We start from the raw sequence: 24,639 nt of genomic DNA on the forward strand, positions 1-24,639 counted from the left end.
CACACACGCCTGCTCACACACACACACACACACACACACACACACACACACACACACACACACACCTGCACACACACACACACACACCTGCACACACACACACCTGCAATGTGATCTCCTCACATTAAGCTGGTCCTCACCCAGCCACCACTTATCCCCGGCAGCCTCCGGGGGCGCCCCTAGCGTGAGGGAGGGAGCGTCAAGAACTGATGGAGCTACGTATCTAAATCTATTAACCCGTCCGAGGCGGCTGGCTGGTGGTGGTGATGCTTCAAGCCCATCATTATCTCTCCACGATAACTGCCCAGCAGTTGACTGCAACACTGGTTCCCTTCCAGCCATCCCACTCTCTCTCCCTCTCCCTCCCTGTGTCTCTCTCCCTCTCCCTCCCTGTGTCTCTCTCCCTCTCCCTCCCTGTGTCTCTCTCCCTCTCCGTCCCTGAGTCTCTCTCCATCTTCCTCCTGTTAGTCTTGTTTATTGGGGTGTTTTGCTGCGTCTCTGGTTTATAAAACTCGAATTCTTTCTGCATATGTATTGATCATTGAATTCCATAGCTGAGTTCCCACTGCTTCAACCTGGAAAAACTGCATTCCTTTCGATTGTGGCTGACTGATTGAACTCTGACCCCCTGGCATCTGGCCTTGGGCTCCGCCTGTTGAGGGTCTCAGCACCTCGTGTCGTCAAGAGGTGATCCATTAATTATTATGACAGAACATTGAGGTGAGGTCCGGCGCGGCAGACCCATCAAGCAGTTACATTGAACCTTCGCTAACATCACCAGGACCAAGAAGCGAGGATGCTCGTAGTCCTGGAGTTTTTCCTCCTTCTGAGAGCTTCGTTTATTGGTGGTGAATTCGTTGATTTTAATATGTACAGCTTTTGTTGGATGGAGATTCCTTTGTCTTCTGTTTTATTCTAAATTTCAGATTTGTCTTTTTTTCCACCTAACACTGTCTTCTTTCCTCTTTCTTCTGTTCTGTGTCTCTTTATGCCTCTTGTGTGGTTACTTTCACCAGGTGTTTATATATGGTTTTATTTTCTCTAATTTCAGAGAAGTACAGCGAGTCGTGACGTCTGGAATAGCCGAGATGTGAGCAGAGCTTTGTGGTGGGAAGCTGAGTGTGGGTGTTACTCCGTGTGGGTGTTGGTGCTGGGTGTGGGGGTCCCTTATGTCTTCCAGTCACACCTCCACCCCACTTGCCCACTCTTCCTGCCCCCCTTGCCCACCCTTTCCTGAACCCTGGCCCACCCCTTCCTGCCCCCTTACCCACCCTTTCCTGCACCCTTATCCACCTTTTCCTGCTCCCTTACCCTCCCTCTCAATCTATCAAAACGCCAACGAGACGGAAGTGGTGAAATCATCGAGTAGTCGTCCAGATACAAGAATATTACCCCTCTTTATACCTGACGCAAGAACAGTGGAAAAGAGACATGGAACACTGAGACAGACCCACTATAGACAGAACACAGGCTACCCGTCAATAAACATCAGGCAGACATAAAGACAGACAGCGGCCCCAAAAACAGGAAAAAAGTATTACCCATTGGATCGGTGGCGTGGCAAAAACTAAAAACCGAGATAGTGATCCGGGCTAAAAAATTCTGCCCACCGGATACTTGGTAGTGTAATGACGATCTTGGCAAGATATATTTCCGGAGGTCTTCATGGGCTGAGAAGAGGAGGAGGAGGAGGTTGAACACTAACTATATAACGGCAGCAACTCGACGCTAAAAAACTGCACATGGCGAATTATCTACCGCATTTCGCGCAAAATGTCCCGATGTGATTACAGCCCCGGCAGGAACGAGTTTGCTAAAGACTGGATTTTCCAAATAACACAAGCAATAAAATGCATCGAAATAAGTAACATTAGAGATCGCTTACAACGATAAGCACACAGATCAACGCTGCCGGGAGATAAAAAGGAACTTGTGTGTTGAAATTATAATGGCCGGTAAGAATTCGTAGATTATGCATTCAATTCTAACTTTTATAGCGTTTAGTGTGCAGCTATAATGCATATTAAACAGCTTCTGTAAATGATGAGTGGTCGAGGCCCCAGGACAACGACGGTTACGGAGCCTGTTTATCAGTCATAAACCGGAAGAAAAAAGATATATATGTTACAAAAAAAATTCCATTTGCAAAAGGAGTCCCAGAGACCCATATAAGAATCTTCTGATTCGGTAAATTGCTTTGATTCACTTGAAATGGTTCTTCAGATTTCGTTGTCAGTTCTTTTATTTTCAACTCAGTCGTTCTGTTGTTCTGTTGTTCAACTGTTGTTCTGCTCAGTTCACGTTTTTGCTCAAACTTTGTGTGAAATAAACACTTATTTTCTTTTCCGGTCCCCTGGGTTTATGTCAATTGTGATAACTGTGAATTGTCTAGGGCTTCACGCCCGTGTGTTAGGGTTTGACGCCCGTGTGTTAGGGCTTCACGCCCGTGTGTTAGGGCTTCACGCCCGTGTGTTAGGGCTTCACGCCCGTGTGTTAGGGCTTCACGCCCGTGTGTTAGGGCTTCACGCCCGTGGGTTGTATAAGGCTTCACGTTTATAGGCTGTATAGGGCTTCAAATCAACTGGGCCGAGTAGGGCTACAAGTCGACGAGACTCGTGGGCTTCCGGCCATAAGGCTTGAACTTCAAGGTCATGAGTTCTCTCAGGTTTCAGGTCCTTGGGGGGGGGGGCTTTCTCGGGTTTGAAGTCAGAAATGGTGAACGAAAATGTATAAAAAGCTAAACGTGCCAAATCCGTCGGAATGCAATTGAAATTCACTATTTTTTCATCAAGAATGTCCTAATTACGATAACCTTGACCAAGGTATAGCCTTGGTTTAGGAAGGGCTGATCATGGCAGTCCTAATCAGGGTTAGCTCTGACCAATTAAAGCTCTGACCAATTAAAGCTCTGACCAATTAAAGCTCTGACCAATTAAAGTCCTGGCCAATTAAAGCCCTGGCTAATTAAAGTCCTGACCAATTAAAGTCCTGACCAATTAAAGCCCTGACCAATTAAAGCCCTGACCAATTAAAGCCCTGACCAATTAAAGCCCTGACCAATTAAAGCCCTGATCAATTAAAGCCCTGACCAATTAAAGCCCTGGCCAATTAAAGCCCTGACCAATTAAAGTCCTGACCAATTAAAGTCCTGACCAATTAAAGCCCTGTCCAATTAAAGTCCTGACCAATTAAAGCCCTGGCCAATTAAAGCCATGACCAATTAAAGCCCTGACCAATTAGAGCCCTTACCAATTAAAGTTCTGACCAATTAAAGCCCTGATCAAGGTAGCCCATATCACAACATTTCTCCGAATCCACACTCTCTAAAATCATTCAAATCTAAATATACTTGGAGACTTGAACGCTGACTAAGTAATGATCTAAGACTTGTAAGCATCGTAAGATGCTGGTGGATAAGAGGGGCAGGTGGATGTGTTGGGGTAGTAGGTGGGTGAGAAGCCCTCCCACCATCACCCCACACCCTCCCCATCCCTCCCAGCATCCCCCACACACACCTTCCCCCATCACATAACTTTCATCACAGCCTCCATGACATCACCTGATGCACCCACCTACGTCGAAGTGGACGACAGGTAAATACAAATGTAGCTAAGACGACGGGGGTGCCCACCTGCATTTCTCACCCACCTACTTCCCAGAGACGACGAGGCAAAGTCTAAACAGTTTCCAGTGTTTATTAAGTGGGTCAACTATGCATTACAGTGTTTACTAAGTGGGCCAAATATGCAATACATTGTTTACTAAGTGGGTCAAATACACAATACAGTGTTTACTAAGTGGGCCAAATATACAATACAATGTTTACTAAGTGGGTCAAATACACAATACAGTGTTTACTAAGTGGGCCAAATACACAATACAATGTTTACTAAGTGGGTCAAATACACAATACAGTGTTTACTAAGTGGGTCAAATATACAATACAGTGTTTACTAAGTGGGTCAAATACACAATACAGTGTTTACTAAGTGGGCCAAATATACAATACAATGTTTACTAAGTGGGTCAAATACACAATACAGTGTTTACTAAGTGGGCCAAATACACAATACAATGTTTACTAAGTGGGTCAAATACACAATACAGTGTTTACTAAGTGGGCCAAATACACAATACAGTGTTTACTAAGTGGGCCAAATATACAATACAGTGTTTACTAAGGGGGCCAAATATACAATACAGTGTTTACTAAGTGGGTCAAATACACAATACAGTGTTTACTAAGGGGGGTCAAATATACATTACAGTGTTTACTAAGTGGGCCAAATACACAATACAATGTTTACTAAGTGGGCCAAATATACAATACAATGTTTACTAAGTGGGCCAAATATACAATACAATGTTTACTAAGTGGGCCAAATATACAATACAATGTTTACTAAGTGGGCCAAATATACAATACAATGTTTACTAAGTGGGCCAAATATACAATACAAAGTGTGTGTACTACGAAGCATTTTAACCCATTGTATACAAGGCTCAAGCGACAGAGTGTCAGGCAAAGTGGACTTTTATTGCTGATTCCAATTTGGCGAGGATGATAGCATGGCGTCGCGGCCTCCAGAGACTACTTTGCCTAATTTGGGCGCCATCAAATGAACGCGTCTTGAAAATTAAAAAAGATAATGGGTGTTAAAGAAACTAATTTTCTTTTGCATTTCTTGATCCGATTCCTGTGACAGCACCTCCTTCCCTTGTATGTGAAGCTCTTATATTGTATTATGGATCCATGAAATAATCCATCGAATACAGCTGTTGAGCTTTAATGCAATAACGGATACATTACTCATGGTGTATTGAGCCATCTCTCAACTCCGCTTAACAAAGTGAAGTTCTCCAAGCCTGGATTAAATAAGACTTTCACGTCTGAATATAGATAATCTGGTCTTCCAATCTGAGTGCTGCACTCCAGTTAGACCTTAAGAGAAAAACGGCATGCAAGGTTCCGAATCATGGGGTTGCGGGATGGAGAACAGGTTTGCAATAATAGAGTACGAGAGTGAAGAGAGAGAGAGAGACAGAACTGAGAAACACAGAAATACACACAAAAAAGGGGAGACGGAGGGAAAGATGAAAATAAAAGGCAATGAGAAACTGAGACATAAATTTTCAGAGTTTAGAAAAACCACAAGAGAAGTGTGAAATGTAGGAGAGGAGAGAGAGAGAGAGAGAGAGAGAGAGAGAGAGAGAGAGAGAGAGAGAGAGACAGAGAGAGAGACAGAGAGACAGAGAGAGAGACAGAGAGAGAGACAGAGAGAGAGACAGAGAGAGAGAGAGAGAGAGAGAGAGAGAGACAGAGAGACAGAGAGAGAGACAGAGAGAGAGACAGAGAGAGAGACAGAGAGAGAGAGAGAGAGAGACAGAGAGAGAGACAGAGAGACAGAGAGAGAGACAGAGAGAGAGACAGAGAGAGAGACAGAGAGAGAGAGAGAGAGAGAGAGAGAGAGAGAGAGAGAGAGAGAGAGAGACAGAGAGAGACAGAGAGAGAGACAGAGAGAAAGAGAGAGAGAGAGAGAGAGACAGAGAGACAGAGAGAGACAGAGAGAGAGACAGAGAGAAAGAGAGAGAGAGAGAGAGAGAGAGAGACAGAGAGAAAGAGAGAGAGAGAGAGAGAGAGAGAGAGAGACAGAGAGAAAGAGAGAGAGAGAGAGAGAGACAGAGAGACAGAGAGAGACAGAGAGAGAGACAGAGAGAAAGAGAGAGAGAGAGAGAGAGAGAGAGAGAGACAGAGAGAGAGAGAGAGAGAGAGAGAGAGAGAGAGAGAGAGAGAGACAGAGAGACAGAGAGAGACAGAGAGAGAGACAGAGAGAAAGAGAGAGAGAGAGAGAGAGAGAGAGACAGAGAGAGAGAGAGAGAGAGAGAGAGAGAGAGAGAGAGAGAGAGAGAGAGAGAGAGAGAGAGAGAGAGAGAGAGAGAGAGAGAGAGAGAGAGAGAGAGAGAGAGAGAGAGAGAGAGAGAGAGAGAGAGAGAGAGAGAGAGAGAGAGAGAGAGAGAGAGAGAGAGAGAGAGAGAGAGAGAGAGAGAGAGAGAGAGAGACAGAGAGAGAGAGAGAGAGAGAGAGAGAGAGAGAGAGAGAGAGAGAGAGAGAGAGATATATATATATAGAGAGAGAGAGAGAGAGGCAGCCAGAGAGAGACAGACAGACAGATTATCCCCTCTTGCGTGAGAGCAAGACGGAGAATGACTGAACTCTGTCACAATACATCACTGGTCCAGCACAACTGCCACTCCGCGATAACCAGTGCTAGTGGAACAACGCTCTCCAAGATCACATCATTATAAGCGGTAAAGGGTGACAAGGAAGAGGTTTGCGTGTGTGTGTGTGTGTGTGTGTGTGTGTGTGTGTGTGTGTGTGTGTGAGTGTGCACGCGATTTCTAAGAACTGCTTGCGTGCTTAGCCAGTTAATACAAGAGAAAAATGGAGTTGTCTCAATTTTTTCTTTATCACCAGTTCAATAATTTGGATCACATCACTTCCACTTAAAGCTGAAGTTTCTTGTCGGGTTTCACCACTACAGCAGCGAACAAAAATATATATATTGAACGTTGTTCTTGTGATGTCTTTCCTCTCCACGAGTGTCTTGTCTTAAGACAAACCTAAACTTATCTTGTGCTTTCACACCTAATTGTATTCTAGACAGAGGTTTTTCTATCTTACCCTTTGACGTTCTCACTGGTGTATGTGTCTCAAGGTTGTCTTAATGGGGTGTATAATATATATATATATAGATATATATATATATATATATATATATATATATATATATATATATATATATATATATATATATATAGATATATATATATATGTATTGCTCTAAAATAAATGATTATTTTGGTACTTGTGACTTGTCCAATAAATGACTCTCTGATTATTTTTTAATTGAAACACATTCAAGAAGATGAGAACGAGAGCTGGCACACAAGACCAAGAACAACGCTATAAAAGTCGTACATCTTACAAAACGCAGCAGCAGCAGCAATTAACTTCTGCTGATGGGTTCTTCTCTGAATAAAAAGCCTTCTTGATAAAGCAGACTTTTTCAAAACAGACACACATGACAATGGTACTAAAGAACCTGGGAATGAATACATACTTTGAAAGAACTTCCTCCTTGGGAGCCGTGCTAGAGTGCCCCCTATACCATATTTACCTGAAATGAAAAGGAAAAATCACAAATAAAATAGTTTGTCTACAATGTTTCCTTCTAAATTAAGAAGGTTATAATCTGAAAAAACAAAATTACATAGTGACAGAGATATGACTGAGACATACAAGATACTCGGAGGCAGAGACATAGCTGAGATACGAACAAGAGAGAGACATACAACAACAACAAGAGCAGCGAATCAATGGGAAGGCAAATGAGCCAGAAATAGAGAATTGCTAATCATTTCACTCACTTTAAATATCAAATATTGTAAAAAGCCTAAATATTCAGTCTACCAGATTAACACCAGTTAGAAGAAGCCCAGGCTGAGGAGCTGAAGCTCGTCTCCAAAAGCAAATATATATGAAGGAAAGAGAGAGAGAGAGAGAGAGAGAGAGAGAGAGAGAGAGAGAGAGAGAGAGAGAGAGAGAGAGAGAGAGAGAGAAAGAGAGAGAGAGCATAAATTCTTAAAATCCTTTATCAGTATCTTATTACACTGTTGAGAAATAGGATCTCAGAAGGCCATATATATATTAAAGCACACCCCCATCAAGGTAAAATATTCTGGTATATATATATACTGTATATATATATATATATATATATATATATATATATATATATATATATATATATATATATATATATATATATATATATATATTATATATATAATCATCCATACAACACTCCACCATCACCCAGTCAATCCCCCTCCAACCCTGTCCAACCCTCCCTCCATGCCTCCAATCCCAAACCCTCCAAAGCCACATTCCTACAACTCATCAATCCAACCCAACAAAGCCCCATGGCTATCAGGTGTGGGGGATTGTGTAGAGAGCCGGTGAGTGGATCAGGATTATCCACCAGATACTCGTTACAGGGGGCCCAGATACTGATACCTTATACTTGACAGGATCCAAACCCGCGGTTGGTAAATCAGAGATATGTGTATGGTACATTTGGCTAGGGATTAATATTCGCGATATGCCACTACAGTCAGGTGGAACGTGGTGTTGCTAGAGGGGGATTTAATTTGGCGACTTGGGATTGATTTTGATCAAAGGATTAGATTGTTAATCAGGAGACTTTGAGGGGGGGAGGGGATGCTTAGAGTCCTAGCTGACTGGCGGGAGAATTGACACCCATATTCACTGAATCTAAAAGCCTCACCACACACAGATAGACATCAATGATGTCAACTTTGTCAAACATGTCGCAATTCTTCCCTATTCACTTTCTACCCAAAAGGATTCTCTATAGGGAATAGGGGGGGGGATAAGTACTTTTAAATGATTATCAGTTCCAAGTTTATTTAAAAGATTGGAAATACTATTGGATAAAGGTATCATGAAATGGGATTGGATTCGATGTTTTTTTGTTTTTTAAAGGCCTCCATTCGTACCTGTCTTGCCTACATCTATCTATTGAGTCTCTATCTTATGGAGCATCATTATTTATACTCAACAAACAGTTTGGATAGATGTGTTGGGGGTGTGGGGAGCCCGCTTACCCCCTTTTACAAGCTCAACCAATCACCAGGCGGATCCTCATCCCATCTCGACCAATGGGATGCCACCATGCTGATGAAGTTCTGATCTTACTGACAAAGTTATCGACGAGATGAACCTGAGAATGTTGTCTCTCTCTCTCTCTCTCTCTCTCTCTCTCTCTCTCTCTCTCTCTCTCTCTCTCTCTCTCTCTCTCTCTCTCTCTCTCTCTCTGTCCCTCTCTCTCTCTCTCTCTCTCTCTCTCTCTCTCTCTCTCTCTCTCTCTCTCTCTCTCTCTCTCTCTCTCTCTCTCTCTCTCTCTCTCCCTCTGCCTCACTTAATTTGCTAGTGGGCACAACACTTAAATGAGACTTGATCACTACATACAAAGTACTCAGAGACAGAGAGGGTGGAAATTGGAAACACGAATAGTAAAGTAAAATGAAGTCCTACTTTCAGTATACCTGTGCAGTAGAGGGTAATAGAGACTTACTCCATACGTGGTTAAAGAGGTAGTGTAGACCTACTCTACGTACAGAGGTTGTGTAGACCTACTCTACGTACAGAGATTGATTGATTGATGAAGATTAAGCCACCCAAAAGGTGGCACGGGCATGAATAGCCCGTAAGTGGTGGCCCTTTTAAGCCATTACCAGTATCAAGAGCTGATACTGGAGATCTGTGGAGGTGCGAATGCACCCTGCGTGACGGGAGATGTCTCCCGGACCAAATGGTGACCAGATGGTCACGTACAGAGGTTGTGTAGACCTACTCTGTGGATGGTGGTAGAGTCATGGTAGAGGTAGAGACCAAGAGAAGGTAGAATGTGTCTTCGCGCTCAACATATTCACGTTATTAGTTATAAATAATGCTAACGAGACACCTTAAGCCTGAATGAATCTACTCAGGTAACCACACAGACACGCACACACACACACATACACTACACGCACACACAAACACACAGGAGGAGCAGGAATCTGTACACCAGTTGCCAGTTGAGAGGCGGGACCAAAGAGCCAGAGCTCAACCCCAGCAAACACAACTAGGTGAGTACACTCACACACTTTTATTTATTTGTGTGATTACTTATTTACTATTTTCGCTCAGTAGGAAGGTGGTGGAGGCCAAAACCGCCAGTAATTTCAAAGTGTTATACGACAAAGAGTACTGGGAAGACGGGACACCACGAGCGTACCTCTCGTCCTGTAACTACACTTAGCTAATTACACTTAGGTAATTACACACGCACACAATTAGACGAGTACAGGCCACATATATTGCGTAAGCCAACACGCACAGTCTGATGGAACGGGCACAATATATCTTTCCCTCCTCCTTGAATATCCCCAATACACAGCTCACCCACTGTACATAGAGGGTGAACGAAACGTCGCTATCTTTACGGGCTCACCATAGCCCGTGCTACTTGGACACTTCGTTCTGAGTGGCTAAATCTACAACAACAACAACGTCGCTCTCCCATGAAAATTAACTCCACTTATAATATATATTTTTCCCCGAATATTCAAGCCATTTTTCATGTCTATTCTCACTATTTTGAGGAATTCACACACCTGGTTTTACTGTGATATGGATTGCAGGTGTGTGTGGGGGGGGTGGGGGGAGGGGGGGTTATGGTAGTGGACATATCTTGCTGATCTTAGACAAAATATGAATGGCGGAAAGACGTGATAACATCAATGAGGATGTGTAAGGCAGTGAATGTAGATGAGAGAGAGAGAGAGAGAGAGAGAGAGAGAGAGAGAGAGAGAGAGAGAGAGAGAGAGAGAGAGAGAGAGAGAGAGAGAGAGAGAGAGAGAGACAGAGAGAGAGAGACAGAGACACAGAGAGTATGAGAAAAGATTGAATAAAATTGATAAGTTTGAGAACCTGGAGAAAGAGTAAATCGACACTCAAACAGACACTCAGACAATCAGACAATCAGGCACTCAAGACAATCAGGCACTCAAGACAATCAACCACTCAAGACAATCAGGCACTCAAGACAATCAGGCACTCAAGACAATCAACCACTCAAGACAATCAACCACTCAAGACAATCAACCACTCAAGACAATCAGGCACTCAAGACAATCAACCACTCAAGACAATCAGGCACTCAAGACAATCAGGCACTCAAGACAATCAGGCACTCAAGACAATCAACCACTCAAGACAATCAGGCACTCAAGACAATCAACCACTCAAGACAATCAGGCACTCAAGACAATCAGGCACTCAAGACAATCAACCACTCAAGACAATCATGCAACAATCCCAGTAGCGTCCCATCTAAAAACGGTATTAACAATTGCTGATAATATTTAACATGCAAATTAAAGACAAAAATCATTCAAATGATCCAACATTTATGTGTACATTAATCACCTCAAACTGTAAAAAAATTAATTATCACACTGATAATAATTACAATCCGTGATAATAATTACAATACTTTTAATTTTTTCACATTTTCTATCAATAATATTTTTAATCCTCTACAGCGTTATTTTTAAATTGATGAATGTAAAATAAAAATAATTAAAATTACTGATATTTTTAACAGTAACTAAATTAATAACTTGCAATATTAGAAATTAAAATTGTAAAAATAACTATTTTAAATTGCAATTCACAATTAATAATAACACTAACTTAAAACTATAATAATTAAACAAAAAAATTCTTACATTTAATTGTAATTTGAAAACTATATAATTGAACAAATTTAATATTTGCCAATAACAAATAATTATTTCAAGTTACTAATTACAGTCACTGATCATAATAATTTACAATGCTTAGTATTATGAAATTTTTAATAATTTTAAATTTTGAAATTTTTAATTTTTATTATAAATCATAATAAAATTATATTTAGATTTAATTTTTAAATGACAGAATTTTTTTTATATGTCTTAGGGTTCCTTAGAGTTCCTTAGGGTTCCTTAGAGTTCCTTAGGGTTCCTTATATGTTCCTTAGGGTACGTCAGGCTGCGAGCAGCCGCGTGCAACAGCCTGGTTGATCAGTCCAGCAACCAGGAGGCTTGGTCGACGACCGGGCCGCAGGGAAGCTAAGCCCCGGAAGCACCTCAAGGTAAGGTAGGGACATACTAATTTTAGCTTAAGACAGATATCGTTTAACAGAGTGGAGAAGGACATGGGGGACAGACAGACAGACAGAGAGACGGATGGGACAAAGACACAGGCTTGGTGGGGACAGGCAGACGAACAGTAGAACAAAAGACATTAGATATTAGATAAAAATAACAGTAGATAAAAGACATTAGAACGGAAGCAATAGAGAGGCAGGGTAGGAGAGACGGAAGGAGACGGTGGGACAGTCAAGCAGGTGAAACAAACAAACAAACAGACAGACAAGCACGATCCAAACAAAAACAATATAAACAACAACAAATTACTTACAAATTAACAAAAAAAAAGATAAAAAAAACGAGAAAAAAGTATAACCATGTTTCTGAACGCATGCGGGCGCGCGCGCGCGTGTCAAGTCTTCCTGGAATACAGAAAAGCAATCCTTGAAGACGCCACTAATGACTCAACCACCTCCAGACACACACACACACACACCCTTAACAAGCAAGAATAACATCCAAATATCGATAGTCAAAATAACCGCGTTAAGTTCAATGTATCAAACAATATTATATATAAATATATTACATATTATATATGTGTGTGTGTGTGTGTCTCCATTTGGTCACCACTTGGTCCGGGAGACATCTCCCGTCACGCAGGGTGCAGTTGCGCCTCCACTGATCTCCAGTATCATCTTTTGATACTGGTAATGGCTCGAAAGGGCCACCACTTACGGGCTATTCATGCCCGTGCCACCTCTTGGGTGGCTTAATCTTCATCAATCGTGTGTGTGTGTGTGTGTGGTCAGATGAAAACTAGTAATGTAGCGGTAACGACCAGCTAATGTCGTTAACGATGCGATGTGTATCGTTCCATTACGCCATGTTTCAGCCTCCATTACAAACCCTATTCTCTCTTTTTTCCCCTTCCCAGCTGCCCCCTATTCTCTAAACTCCATTTATCAACTATTCAAAATAAAACATTTCAATATTTGCATCCGTCAAGCGGCGGAGGCAACAGGTGGAGAATTCAAAATGACGAATATTCGCACCTGGAGTCTAATGGCGTCGTCTGAGAGGTGGTGTCCTCTGCCGGCCGTCGCGCTAACCAAGCAGTTTAGTTCCACCCGTTCCTTGAATCTCTTTCTCTAATATACGCGAAACTCTCTCTCTCTCTCTCGCTACAAAAATCACATTATTATCCCCCTTTCTTTTCAGCGCTCAAGCGTTCGTAGTATGTTTGCGAGTTCCAGAGTTTAACGAAGTCGTTCGCTTCGGTAGACGCTAACAAGCGGATCACAGCTTCGCCGCCACCACACACAGACTAGCGACACATGTCATTGGACTTCACAGAATTTCCGCTCCACGACAACTTTTCTCTGCATTTCTAAAAATTTTTTGTTTCTCTAAGAAATTTTCTCAGATCTAATTTTTTTATAGCTAAATATTAACAGCGATAAAAATTCATGTGACTAAAAATTTTGACGCAGGAGGGGGGTTGGGGGGCTTTTGTAAACATTCAAAAATCAAAATCTTTTCACGTAAAAATAAATAAATCGAGGATTTACATTATTTAGAAATATTTACCAATAAATCTTAGAAAAATAGTTAAAGTTAATTCGTACAATACGAATGTATAAATAACGAGTATAAATGATATAAATTAAACAAATATCCTAATAAATGATATAAAAAAAAGAAAATAAGAAAGAAAACGCCAAATTACACAGGATTCACCAAAAAGAAAACGTGATGTAAGAGTTAGCGAAGGTGATCTACCTTGCGTTACCTTATAAACAGTAACGAGGCTATCCTAACAGCATGTAAACAGGCTATCCTAACAGCATGTAAACAGGCTATCATAACAGGATATTATGACAAATAAAATTACGAGTTATAATAAAAATTAACGGTGGCAATAAAAAAATACGAAACGCTAAATAATAACAGAATATATCTTCAAGATAACATATTCAGGAGAACATAGGCAGGAGAACATGCATGTTCTCGTGAATATAACAGAAATGACTTATTGCAAAAATATAACAGCATTTCTAGCAATATAAAAATATAGTATAATTCCTATAATATAAGCTCATACTAGCGTTCCTAGTATAATAAGATCACATTACCGTATGACATTATAATATTATTGCTAATAATATACAAAATAAAGTAGCCTTCCTAGTAAATCTTGAGGTTATCTTGAGATGATTTCGGGGCTTTAGTATCCCCGCGGCCCGGTCCTCGACCAGGCCTCCACCCCCAGGAAGCAGCCCGTGACAGCTGACTAACACCCAGGTACCTATTTTACTGCTAGGTAACAGGGGCATAGGGTGAAAGAAACTCTGCCCATTGTTTCTCGCCGGCGCCCGGGATCGAACCCGGGACCACAGGATCACAAGTCCAGCGTGCTGTATTTTGAAATTTGAATAACATAAATATTATTGTCGTAATAGCAGAAGGGATAATAATAATAATAATAATAATAATAATAATAATAATAATAATAATAATAATAATAATAATAGTAATAATAATAAAGACGACGATTCAATAAATATTAGAAAATGAACAAAATCCTTAAAAATAATAAAGCTCATATTATATGCCTTTAAAATAGCTATTACCTACGAGAAGCTTAATATAGGCTTTTTTTTTTAAAGAATAATCGACATTTGATGTATAATTTTTTTTTTTTTTAATTCCTTCATCTATGGTCTTGGGAAGCTGCATATATGACCAGGTTTCTATGTTTAAAAAAATTAGAAAAATAAATATGAAAAAGTATCTAATTTTCATCCATTTTTTTTATTACTCTTGATTTCTTAGTCTGTCTCTTATATCTCTCTCTTCCTTCTTCTCTTGTTCTCGAGTTCGGTTCTGTGCATCTGGTTCTCCTCATTGTGTGTGTGTGTGTGTGTGTATGTGTGTGTATGTGTGTGTATGTGTGTGTGTGTGTGTGTGTGTGTGTGTGTGTGTATGTGTGTGTGTGTGTGTGTGTATGTATGTGTATATGTGTGTGTGTGTACACATACAAAGCGAATCCAGCAGCCTCGGCTCCGCTAGGCGGAGTTGACGAGGAAGCCGAAGCCACAGCCATGTGGCGTGGAAACGGAGGAGCAGTCAACGTGTGTGGTCCGAGCAGCGGGCGCCACCCCTCACTCGAGACGCCGCCCGCTCTCAGCATCACCTGCCATTAACCTATACTTTATTACTCTATCTCATCTCACCAGCGGGGATTTTTCCCCACTGAGATATAGAGGAACATGTTCTCTGTGAGGGTGCTGGGATAGCAGCCTCTCGTGGGGGCCGTGGGAGATGAGAGATAGCCGGTTTAAACAAGAGAGGTACTTTAAGGTATCACAATCAACCTCGTTATCATCTTACGCCACTGAAAGGAGCGCGCTAACACCTGTGTCCCGACTCATGCTCGGCTCTACGTGGCTATGGCTTGAGATTACCGATTTACCACGTAAATCGTCGTATAACTTTGTTTTTTGTGTTGTAGGTAAGGGCAGAGATAGGAAGGAAGTTGTAAAGGGAGGGATAGAAGATGTCTGGAGGAGATGAAGGCGTCATGAGGTGCGTGGGGATGGGCCAATGGCCTGCCGACCAAGCCATGGTTTATGACTAGCCTCTGAAACAAAGTGGTCATTAATCCACTCCTAAGAGACCTACTTGTTGTATGCTAATGTCCTCCTCACGTTTGAAAGCTGCTTGGTCTCTATCTGTAGGTTATACAGACACACACACGCACACACACACACACACACACACACACACACACACACACACACACACACACACACACACACACACACACACACACACGCTCGACCTTACACAATCATATACACATGCACACCAACACACACAAATACAAACCAACCCATAATACATACTCTTGATATATCAAGAAACCTTTCCACACAAGATCCACTGGACACAAACAAGCTGGAGAAACAGGCAGGACGAAGAGAGAAGGTGATGCTGTGAATATAAGAGTACCTAAGCAACAGAAACCAGAGAGTCACAGTGAGAGGAGCGGGTCCAGAATGGCGAGATACCACGACCGGATCCTTAGAGGTCAGTATGTGTTTTTTTTTTTATAATCTTCTTCACACTGGGAGAAGCTTGAAACAAGTAGCTTTTTTGAGATATATGCAAGAGTTCTTGTGTGTTACCTAGCAGTAAAATAGGTACCTGGGTGTTAGTCAGCTGTCACGGGCTGCTTCCTGGGGGTGGAGGCCTGGTCGAGGACCGGGCCGCGGGGACACTAAAGCCCCGAAATCATCTCAAGATAACCTCAAGTTGTTACATTCTTGTACAGCCACTAGTACGCGTAGCGTTTCGGGCAAGTCCTTAAATCCTATGGTCCCTGGAATACGATCCCCTGCCGCGAAGAATCGTTTTTTCATCCAAGTACACATTTTACTGTTGCGTTAAACAGAGGCTACAGTTAAGGAATTGCGCCCAGTAAATCCTCCCCGGCCAGGATACGAACCCATGACATAGCGCTCGCGGAACGCCAGGCGAGTGTCTTACCACTACACCACGGAGACTGCAGACTAGTTACTTCTTGTTTACCTCAAGTTGGATGGTGGGAACCTATTGAGGGTTGATATCAGACACCACGACCCTACATCAAGCGAATATTACCAGCGGCATACGCAGGGCTCACTAACATGAGAACTTCTTTTTTGAAATCTCAACAGATGGTCGTTGAAGACTATTTGTTCGGATTTCCACATATGTCAGACCAGTCGTGGAATATGCAGCAGTACTGTACCGAGGAATGAGTTACGAGAGAGACTGAGTTAAACATCACGTTAATGGAATTGAAAGGGGTCATGGGAGACATGATCACCACATATAGCATTCTCAAAGGAATGGATATTTTGGCATGGGTGACACACTATAAACGATACAAGTGGAACTTCAGTCCCCGAGTGAGCCATGTAGAAGTATTTTTTTTCAATGTCAGAGTGAGCAAATGGAATATATTAAGAAACGGATTTAGTGGAGGTAGACTCCATTCACAGACTAAAATAGTTGACATGTTAGCGCCCAGTCAGCTTTGAAACCTGTATTCCAGACAATTAAAGAGGTGGGACCCAAGAACCTTATCTCAACCCCTGCAATCGGAGCCAGGTGAGCAATCGGACACACACACAAGTTCACCAGACTAGTACCCGAGCTGAGAGGTATGAGCTACGAGGAGAGACTACGGGAATTAAACCTCACTTCGCTGGAAGACAGAAGAGTTAGGGGGGACATGATCACCACATTCAAGATTCTGAAGGGAATTGATAGGGTAGATAAAGACAGTCTATTTAACACAAGGGGAACACGCACAAGGGGACACAGGTGGAAACTGAGTGCCCAAATGAGCCACAGAGATATTAGAAAGAACTTTTTTAGTGTCAGAGTGGTTGACAAATGGAATGCATTAGGAAGTGATGTGGTGGAGGCTGACTCCATACACAGTTTCAAGTGTAGATATGACAGAGCCCGATAGGCTCAGGAATCTGTACACCTGTTGATTGACGGTTGAGAGGCGGGACCAAAGAGCCAGAGCTCAACCCCCGCAAACACAACTAGGTGAGTACAACTAGGTGAGTACACACACACACACACACACACACACACACACACACACACACACACACACACACACACACACACACACACACCTGGACGTCACGAGTATTACCAACAGGTTTGTCAAAGATTTAATCAGTAAATCAACATGAAGGAAAAATCTATATATTCCCACCATCGCTCCTCCTAGCTAACTACAGCCCCCAGTCGTTAGACAACCAGTACCATACGGGTTATTGAGAGATGCGATCACTGGGGGTACTTACCCACCCCCCGGCCCCCCCCCCCTGCCCCCCTGCCCCCCCCCCCTCAGAGGCCAGTTAGGCACACCAACGAAGATGTTTCTTTCCTCCATTCGCTGCAATCAAGATTGCAAAATTGATGTCATTAAATGCGGACTTCTTTCGGCATTGGGTTAAACATTATCCTTCATTTCCTCACAGTGGGTTTCTCAGGCTCAAGGTAATGGTGGACTGACAGCAGCGGAATGTGAAGAAAGTGAAGGGGGGGGCGGGGTTAAGAACGTCCAAAGTGCCCAATCACTTGCACCATTGGGGTGGTCGAACCCCATGACAGGAAGAAGTGAGGCCACTGCAGTACCAACCAGTCCGAGAGTATCTCAAAATAATAATAATAATGAACACATCCACAAGGGCCGTGACGTAGGTTCAAACTTACATTCGAGAGAATCCCAGTGACGTAAGTTCGAATCCTCGTCACGGCCCTTGTGGATTTGTTCATTTGATGCATCACGCTAATAATAAAAATAATAATAATAATATCTCCATGATCTCGTTCCCACTGAAAACACAAATGAGCCAAAAATATATAAGGAAATATTCGTACTTCCTGTGGGTCTTCAACAAGTAGAATGCACTGAAAGAATAAGTTAAGGAAGCCACCTCCATCCACAATTTTAAGACCAGATTCGACATAAAACCCGACCGTCAAAATGGTTACGTTATAACGCAACAGGTGAAGTAGCTGGGACAGTGTTCCAGAGACAACTTGATAAACACCTCCAAAGGATAGCTGATCAACCAGGCTGGGATTTTTATCCATCAGGCTGGGAGCAGCTGCGTCCAACAGCCTGGTTGACCAGACCATCAACCAGGAGGCCTGGTCAGAGACCGGGCCCCGGGGACCTTGAACCTCCCCCCCCCTCCCCCTCTTCTTCCAGTACCTACCCTCCCATCCCACAACCATTCCCCTATTCCACAACCCCCCTTACCCTTCCCATTTCCAGCCTCTTCTCACCCATTAACCAGGTATACAGACCAGCTCCAACGCACACCGACCAGTTACAGGTAAGTCCACTACGGGCTCACCATAGCCCGTGCTACTTGGAACTTTTATTCCGAGTATCTGAACCTAAAACAACCAAACCACAGCACACCGACCAACACAACTGACACCCAAGCTGACGCCAGCCCTGACGGCAACATGGCACTGACACTGGCACTGACAGCACTAACAACAATGATGCTGTTGACACCAAGAACAGGAGCCTGTGGAGGGCTGTCTAAGAATAGGGACAGACACCTTTGGGGACACAAGAGTGAGCCAGAAAAGAGTGGGTATGAAGGGGAAGGGAGAAAGGGATGGATAATAAAGGGGGAAATATAGAAGTGGGAGAGATATGAGGGAGCAAACTTTATTTTTTTCAAAAAGGAAAGAGAAGGGACAAAATATGAAATGGCATATGAGAGTAGAAGGAGGAAAAGACATTTGATTATGATAGTCTGGTAAATTAATAGAATGAACTTGGGGGGTGATGGAAGGAGGGATGGAGGGAGGGATGGAAGATGGAAGGGAGGGAGGGAGGGTGGGAGGGATGGAAGGGTTTAAGATGGGAGGGATTGTGGGAAGGTTCCAAATGGGATGAGAACTTGTGCTTTTTAACCCCGAGAGGGGAGAAGGGGAGAGGAAGGGGGTAAAGGGGGGTGACAGGAAGGGAAAAAGGGAGGGGGGAGGGGTGATGGGAAGGGACAATGAAGGGAGGAAAGTAGAATGGTTGAAATATTGGTTAGAAATGAAAACAGGAATTACCTCTCATCACCTACCATCATATCACGGAGGCATTCAGAGCGCCTTACACTACCTACGTGAGACCAATCTTAGAACATGCAGCCTCATCATGAAGCCCCCCCCCCCTAAAGAAACTCATTAGGAAACTAGAAAATGTTAAAAAAATTGCGACGAAGCTAGTCTCGGATTTGCACGGGATGGAATATGAAGAACGACTGAAGGAACTGAAGCTGATGATGTTAGAAGAATGGAGGGCGCGGGTAGATATGATAGCAGCATACAAAATACTTAAGAGAGATTGACTGAGTGGAAAATGTTCACACGGGATACCAAGAGAACGAGGGAACATGGGTGGAAGCTGGAAACTCAGATGAGTCACAGAGATGTTAGAAAGTTTTCTTCTAGCGTGAGAGTTCTGGGAAAATGGAATGAACTACCCACCACAGCCGGACCAATCGGGCTGTGGTGGGTATGTGGGCCTGTGGGCCTCTCCAAGCAACAACCTGGTGGACCAAACTCTCACAAGTCAAGCCTGGCCTCGGGCCGGGCTTGGGGAGTAGAAGAACTCCCAGAACCCCATCAAGCAGGTATATGTGGGCCTGCGGGCCGCTCCAAGCAACAGCCTGGTGGACCAAACTCTCACAAGTCGAGCCTGGCCTCGGGTCGGGCTTGGGGAGTAGAAGAACTCCCAGAACCCCATCAAGCAGGTATATGTGGGCCTGCGGGCCGCTCCAAGCAACAGCCTGGTGGACCAAACTCTCACAAGTCGAGTTTGGCCTCGGGCCGGGCTTGGGGAAGTAGAAGAACTCCCAGAACCCCATCAAGCAGGAACTAAACCAGCACATTGTGGAAGCAAACACTATTCATAGCTTTAGATAGAGAAGATGGATGCGAATCATCATTGTTTCAAAAAAGACTAGAAAGGCGGGATCCAAGAGCCAGCAGTCGATCCTGCAGGCACAAATAGGTGCATAAAAATAGGTGAGTAAAAGTCCTATGTACTGCGCCTCCAGTTAACAGCCACCACGGGCCAGTCAGTGATCATCAGTGGAAGCCATTGGGCTTGTCACCCCCTCTCTTAATCCTTTGCAAAGTCTTGTCACTCGGGTGTTAATGTAGTGGCTTAGGATTCCTTGAGGATTATTGTACCTCCTGCTCTAAATCTGTTGATCCACCGCACTATCATTGTTGGGATGAGGAATGAGAGGAAGCGGTTGTAAAGGGAAGTGAAGGGAGAGAGAGAGAAATAGGGGAAAAAAGAGGCAAAGATTAAGGAAACTAGAATAGAGGAAGAGGAGAAACAGAAGCAGAGACACACAGATCACAGGTCTCTCCTGCTAATAATTATTTTTTTTTGTGTTAGTGCTCTGCTCGTCTAAGGTCAAACGTCACCGCCGACTACTCCATGTTTACTAATTGGCAATTGTGTCATTAGTACATACCTGTTGACTCCTCGGTGTCTCCAGGGGTGTTGCTATTGATCTGTGTCGTGTGTGTGTGTGTGGGCGTGTGTGGGCGTGTGTGGGCGTGTGTGTGTGTGTGTGTGTGTGTGTGTGTGTGTGTGTGTGTGTGTGTGTGGGCGTGCGTGTGTGTGTGTGTTCGATATATATATATATATATATATATATATATATATATATATATATATATATATATATATATATATATATATATATATATATATATATATGTCGTACCTAGTAGCCAGAACGCACTTCTCAGCCTACTATGCAAGGCCCGATTTGCCTAATAAGCCAAGTTTTCATGAATTAATTGTTTTTCGACTACCTAACCTACCTAACCTAACCTAACCTAACTTTTTCGGCTACCCAACCTAACCTAACCTATAAAGATAGGTTAGGTTAGGTTAGGTAGGGTTGGTTAGGTTCGGTCATATATCTACGTTAATTTTAACTCCAATAAAAAAAAATTGACCTCATACATAATGAAATGGGTAGCTTTATCATTTCATAAGAAAAAATTTAGAGAAAATATATTAATTCATGAAAACTTGGCTTATTAGGCAAATCGGGCCTTGCATAGTAGGCTGAGAAGTGCGTTCTGGCTACTAGGTACGACATATATATATATATATATATATATATATATATATATATATATATATATATATATATATATATATATATACACACATACATACACGCAAGAACTGTATAACTATATGATGTGTTCAGACTTACATGCGTGTAATGGTAGACTTTTCAAGAAAATTGTTCACAATTTTAAACCCCAAAATCAAATTTGAACTTGTTATACACTTTGAATGAGGGCGTGTCATTAACAGAGCGACATGGGCGTGGTTTTGTCCTCCCCCGCCCACCCAATGTGGGCGTGGTCGTATCTCCCCTCGGGCGTAGGCGTGATCTTTGAATGCATGTAGGGTGGGGGGGGGGGGGTATTACAAGCTTAATAATTGGTGTGGTCTAACTACCTATAGTGACCTCCAGCTCTCGCCTCTTAGGGTCAAGCGCAGGTTAGGGTAACGATCATATCCTCCTCTTGTCAAATACCTGTGAAACCCCTGGCACAGGTCAAAGGTCATGAGGGATGATTATGCACTTAGGCCGCAGGTCACACTGGCGGTCGTCACGTAGTTGTTAATTACCTACAGGCTCAACATCGCTTTTTAATCACCTGGTTGGCCAATTCACCACACACCCACACTATGTACCTCATTCCCTCGGAAATTTAAACACGTTTTTTTCAATCAAATACAAATTTTCTGAGTATTAATTTTCCCAGTAATGTCAACGAGTAATTGTTGCACATGTTGAACATTTAAATAAGTTTCGAGGGAGGTAATTCAATGAATAAATAATAGCAAAGTCATCTACACTTTGGAGGTATATTGAAACTTGGCACATTCAGTGTGTATGTGTATACTCAGTATGAGTACAATGAAGTGTATTTTCATAACAAGATATACATTATACTGACTGGTGCATACTTTTTGCCTGAGGTAGTTTGCTTTGCTTCACACACACACACACACACACACACACACACACACTCACACACACACACACACACACACACACACACACACACACACACACACACACACACACACACACACAAATGGAATGCATTAGGGGGTGATATGGTGGAGGCTGACTCCATACACAGTTTCAAGTGTAGATATGATAGAACCCAATAGGCTCAGGAATCTGTACACCTGTTGATTGACGGTTGAGAGGCGGGACCAAAGAGCCAGAGCTCAACCCCCGCAAACATAACTAGGTGAGTACCCACACCCACACACACACACACACACACACACACACACACACACACACACACACACACACACACACACACACAATCTGTATTTATCTCCTTGATAATATGGTGAAAAACAAAAAACTTCTGAATTTTCGTTTCATTTCCCCTTATATATAAATACCTTCCACCTCATACCACAAGAATCACCTCCATTCTGAGGCTGAGAGATGCTATGTGACCTCGAGGATGATTCGAGGTCAATGAGAGGTCACAAGTGACAATTTAGGTCAATAATGATGATCCCCATGTGAGCGTCTCCAAGTTCAACCAGCCATTTGTCACCCTTGTGTCAATCCCTGCGGTAATTTACATTTGGGAATGACCTCTGCGTCAGGTCAAAGGTCAAGAGGGTATAAGCATATTACTACGTAGAGTGCTGACGCTTAACTGCCTGTATATGTCTGTTTCGCACCTGTTCTCAGTTGCATTATTGAAATACAGCTGTCTGTGCCTCGACCGCTGTATCACGTCTGCACATCTGTTGCTGTCTGATTCCACCTGGCACCCTGTATTCTGTCCGTTCAACTGTATCGCTGTATCATGCCTGTATGCGGATCAGACGCTGGCAATGTTTCACTCACAAAGTGACGTGAAAGAACTGCAAATTACTGCCAAACAGGAACAAAATACCTAATCTAACCTAACCTAACCTAACCTAACCTAACCTAACCTAACCTAACCTAAGCCAAATTATACACGGAATTATAATAAAATTACATTTTAATATATATTTAAGAAAATGACGATTTGGTTACACCGCTCGTTAAAGTTGACGAATGGATCTTTGGAACGATCGCACCCTGGACGGACGCACCCTGGACGGACGCACCTTGGACGGACGCACCTTGGACGGACGCACCTTGGACGGACGCAGCTTGGACGGACGCAGCTTGGACGGACGCACCTTGGACGGACGCAGCTTGGACGGACGCAGCTTGGACGGACGCAGCTTGGACGGACGCAGCTTGGACGGACGCAGCTTGGACGGACGCACCTTGGACGGACGCACCCTGGACGGACGTAGCTTGGACGGACGCACCTTGGACGGACGCACCTTGGACGGACGCACCTTGGACGGACGCACCCTGGACGGACGCACCTTGGCCGGACGCACCTTGGACGGACGCACCCTGGACGGACGCACCTTGGACGGACGCACCCTGGACGGACGCACCTTGGACGGACGCACCTTGGACGGACGGAGCTTGGACGGACGCAGCTTGGACGGACGCACCTTGGACGGACGCAGCTTGGACGGACGCACCTTGGACGGACGCACCTTGGACGGACGCACCCTGGACGGACGCACCTTGGACGGACGCACCTTGGACGGACGCACCTTGGACGGACGCACCTTGGACGGACGCACCCTGGACGGACGCACCTTGGACGGACGCACCTTGGACGGACGCACCTTGGACGGACGCACCTTGGACGGACGTAGCCTGGCCTTCCTTATATCCCCCCCTCGGGGGCTATAAGGAAGGCTGTATATATAGGGATATATAGGCTATAAGGAAGGCTATATAAGGCTGCAAATTATGAATGCAAATTTCAACACGTCCTCCTAAAAATCATGGTACTCAAAAAGGCTATTTGATCTATTGTTTAACAATAGACTTGTACCACAACAATCTCTCTCTCTGTCTCTCTCTCTCTCTCTCTCTCTCTCTCTCTCTCTCTCTCTCTCTCTCTCTCTCTCTCTCTCTCCCTCTCTTTCCCTCTCTCTCTCTCTCTCTCTCTCTCTCTCCCTCCCCACAAGAGACTCGCTTCACTCTCATTATCATTCGAAATCAATCGACCGACACCGCCCTCCTCCGAGACCTTACGCCGCTATGGAGCCAGGAATCAATTACCCCGCGCTCAATTACCATTTTACCAGCCCTTGTGGGGTGTCTGCTTGACTGCCAGAGCCTCCTCTCACCCCTCCAACACTGA

The 24,639-nt window shown here is 43.5% G+C and overlaps 1 protein-coding gene across 1 annotated transcript; it reads left to right on the forward strand.

Annotated features, from left to right (window-relative positions):
- The first annotated feature begins 23,477 nt into the window (after positions 1 to 23,477).
- LOC138368336 (ribosome-binding protein 1-like) lies at positions 23,478 to 24,182 on the forward strand. Its single transcript, XM_069330863.1, has one exon. It carries the CDS (start codon positions 23,478 to 23,480, stop codon positions 24,180 to 24,182), a length of 705 nt encoding a protein of 234 aa, XP_069186964.1.
- The last annotated feature ends 457 nt before the right edge of the window (positions 24,183 to 24,639 follow it).

The sequence above is a fragment of the Procambarus clarkii genome, chromosome 25 (genome assembly GCF_040958095.1).
Source record: "Procambarus clarkii isolate CNS0578487 chromosome 25, FALCON_Pclarkii_2.0, whole genome shotgun sequence".
NCBI lineage: Eukaryota > Metazoa > Arthropoda > Malacostraca > Decapoda > Cambaridae > Procambarus > Procambarus clarkii.

Excerpts from the sequence above, each read along its gene's own strand:
- LOC138368336 (XM_069330863.1), top strand. The coding sequence starts at position 23,478 with ATGGATCTTTGGAACGATCGCACCCTGGACGGACGCACCCTGGACGGA.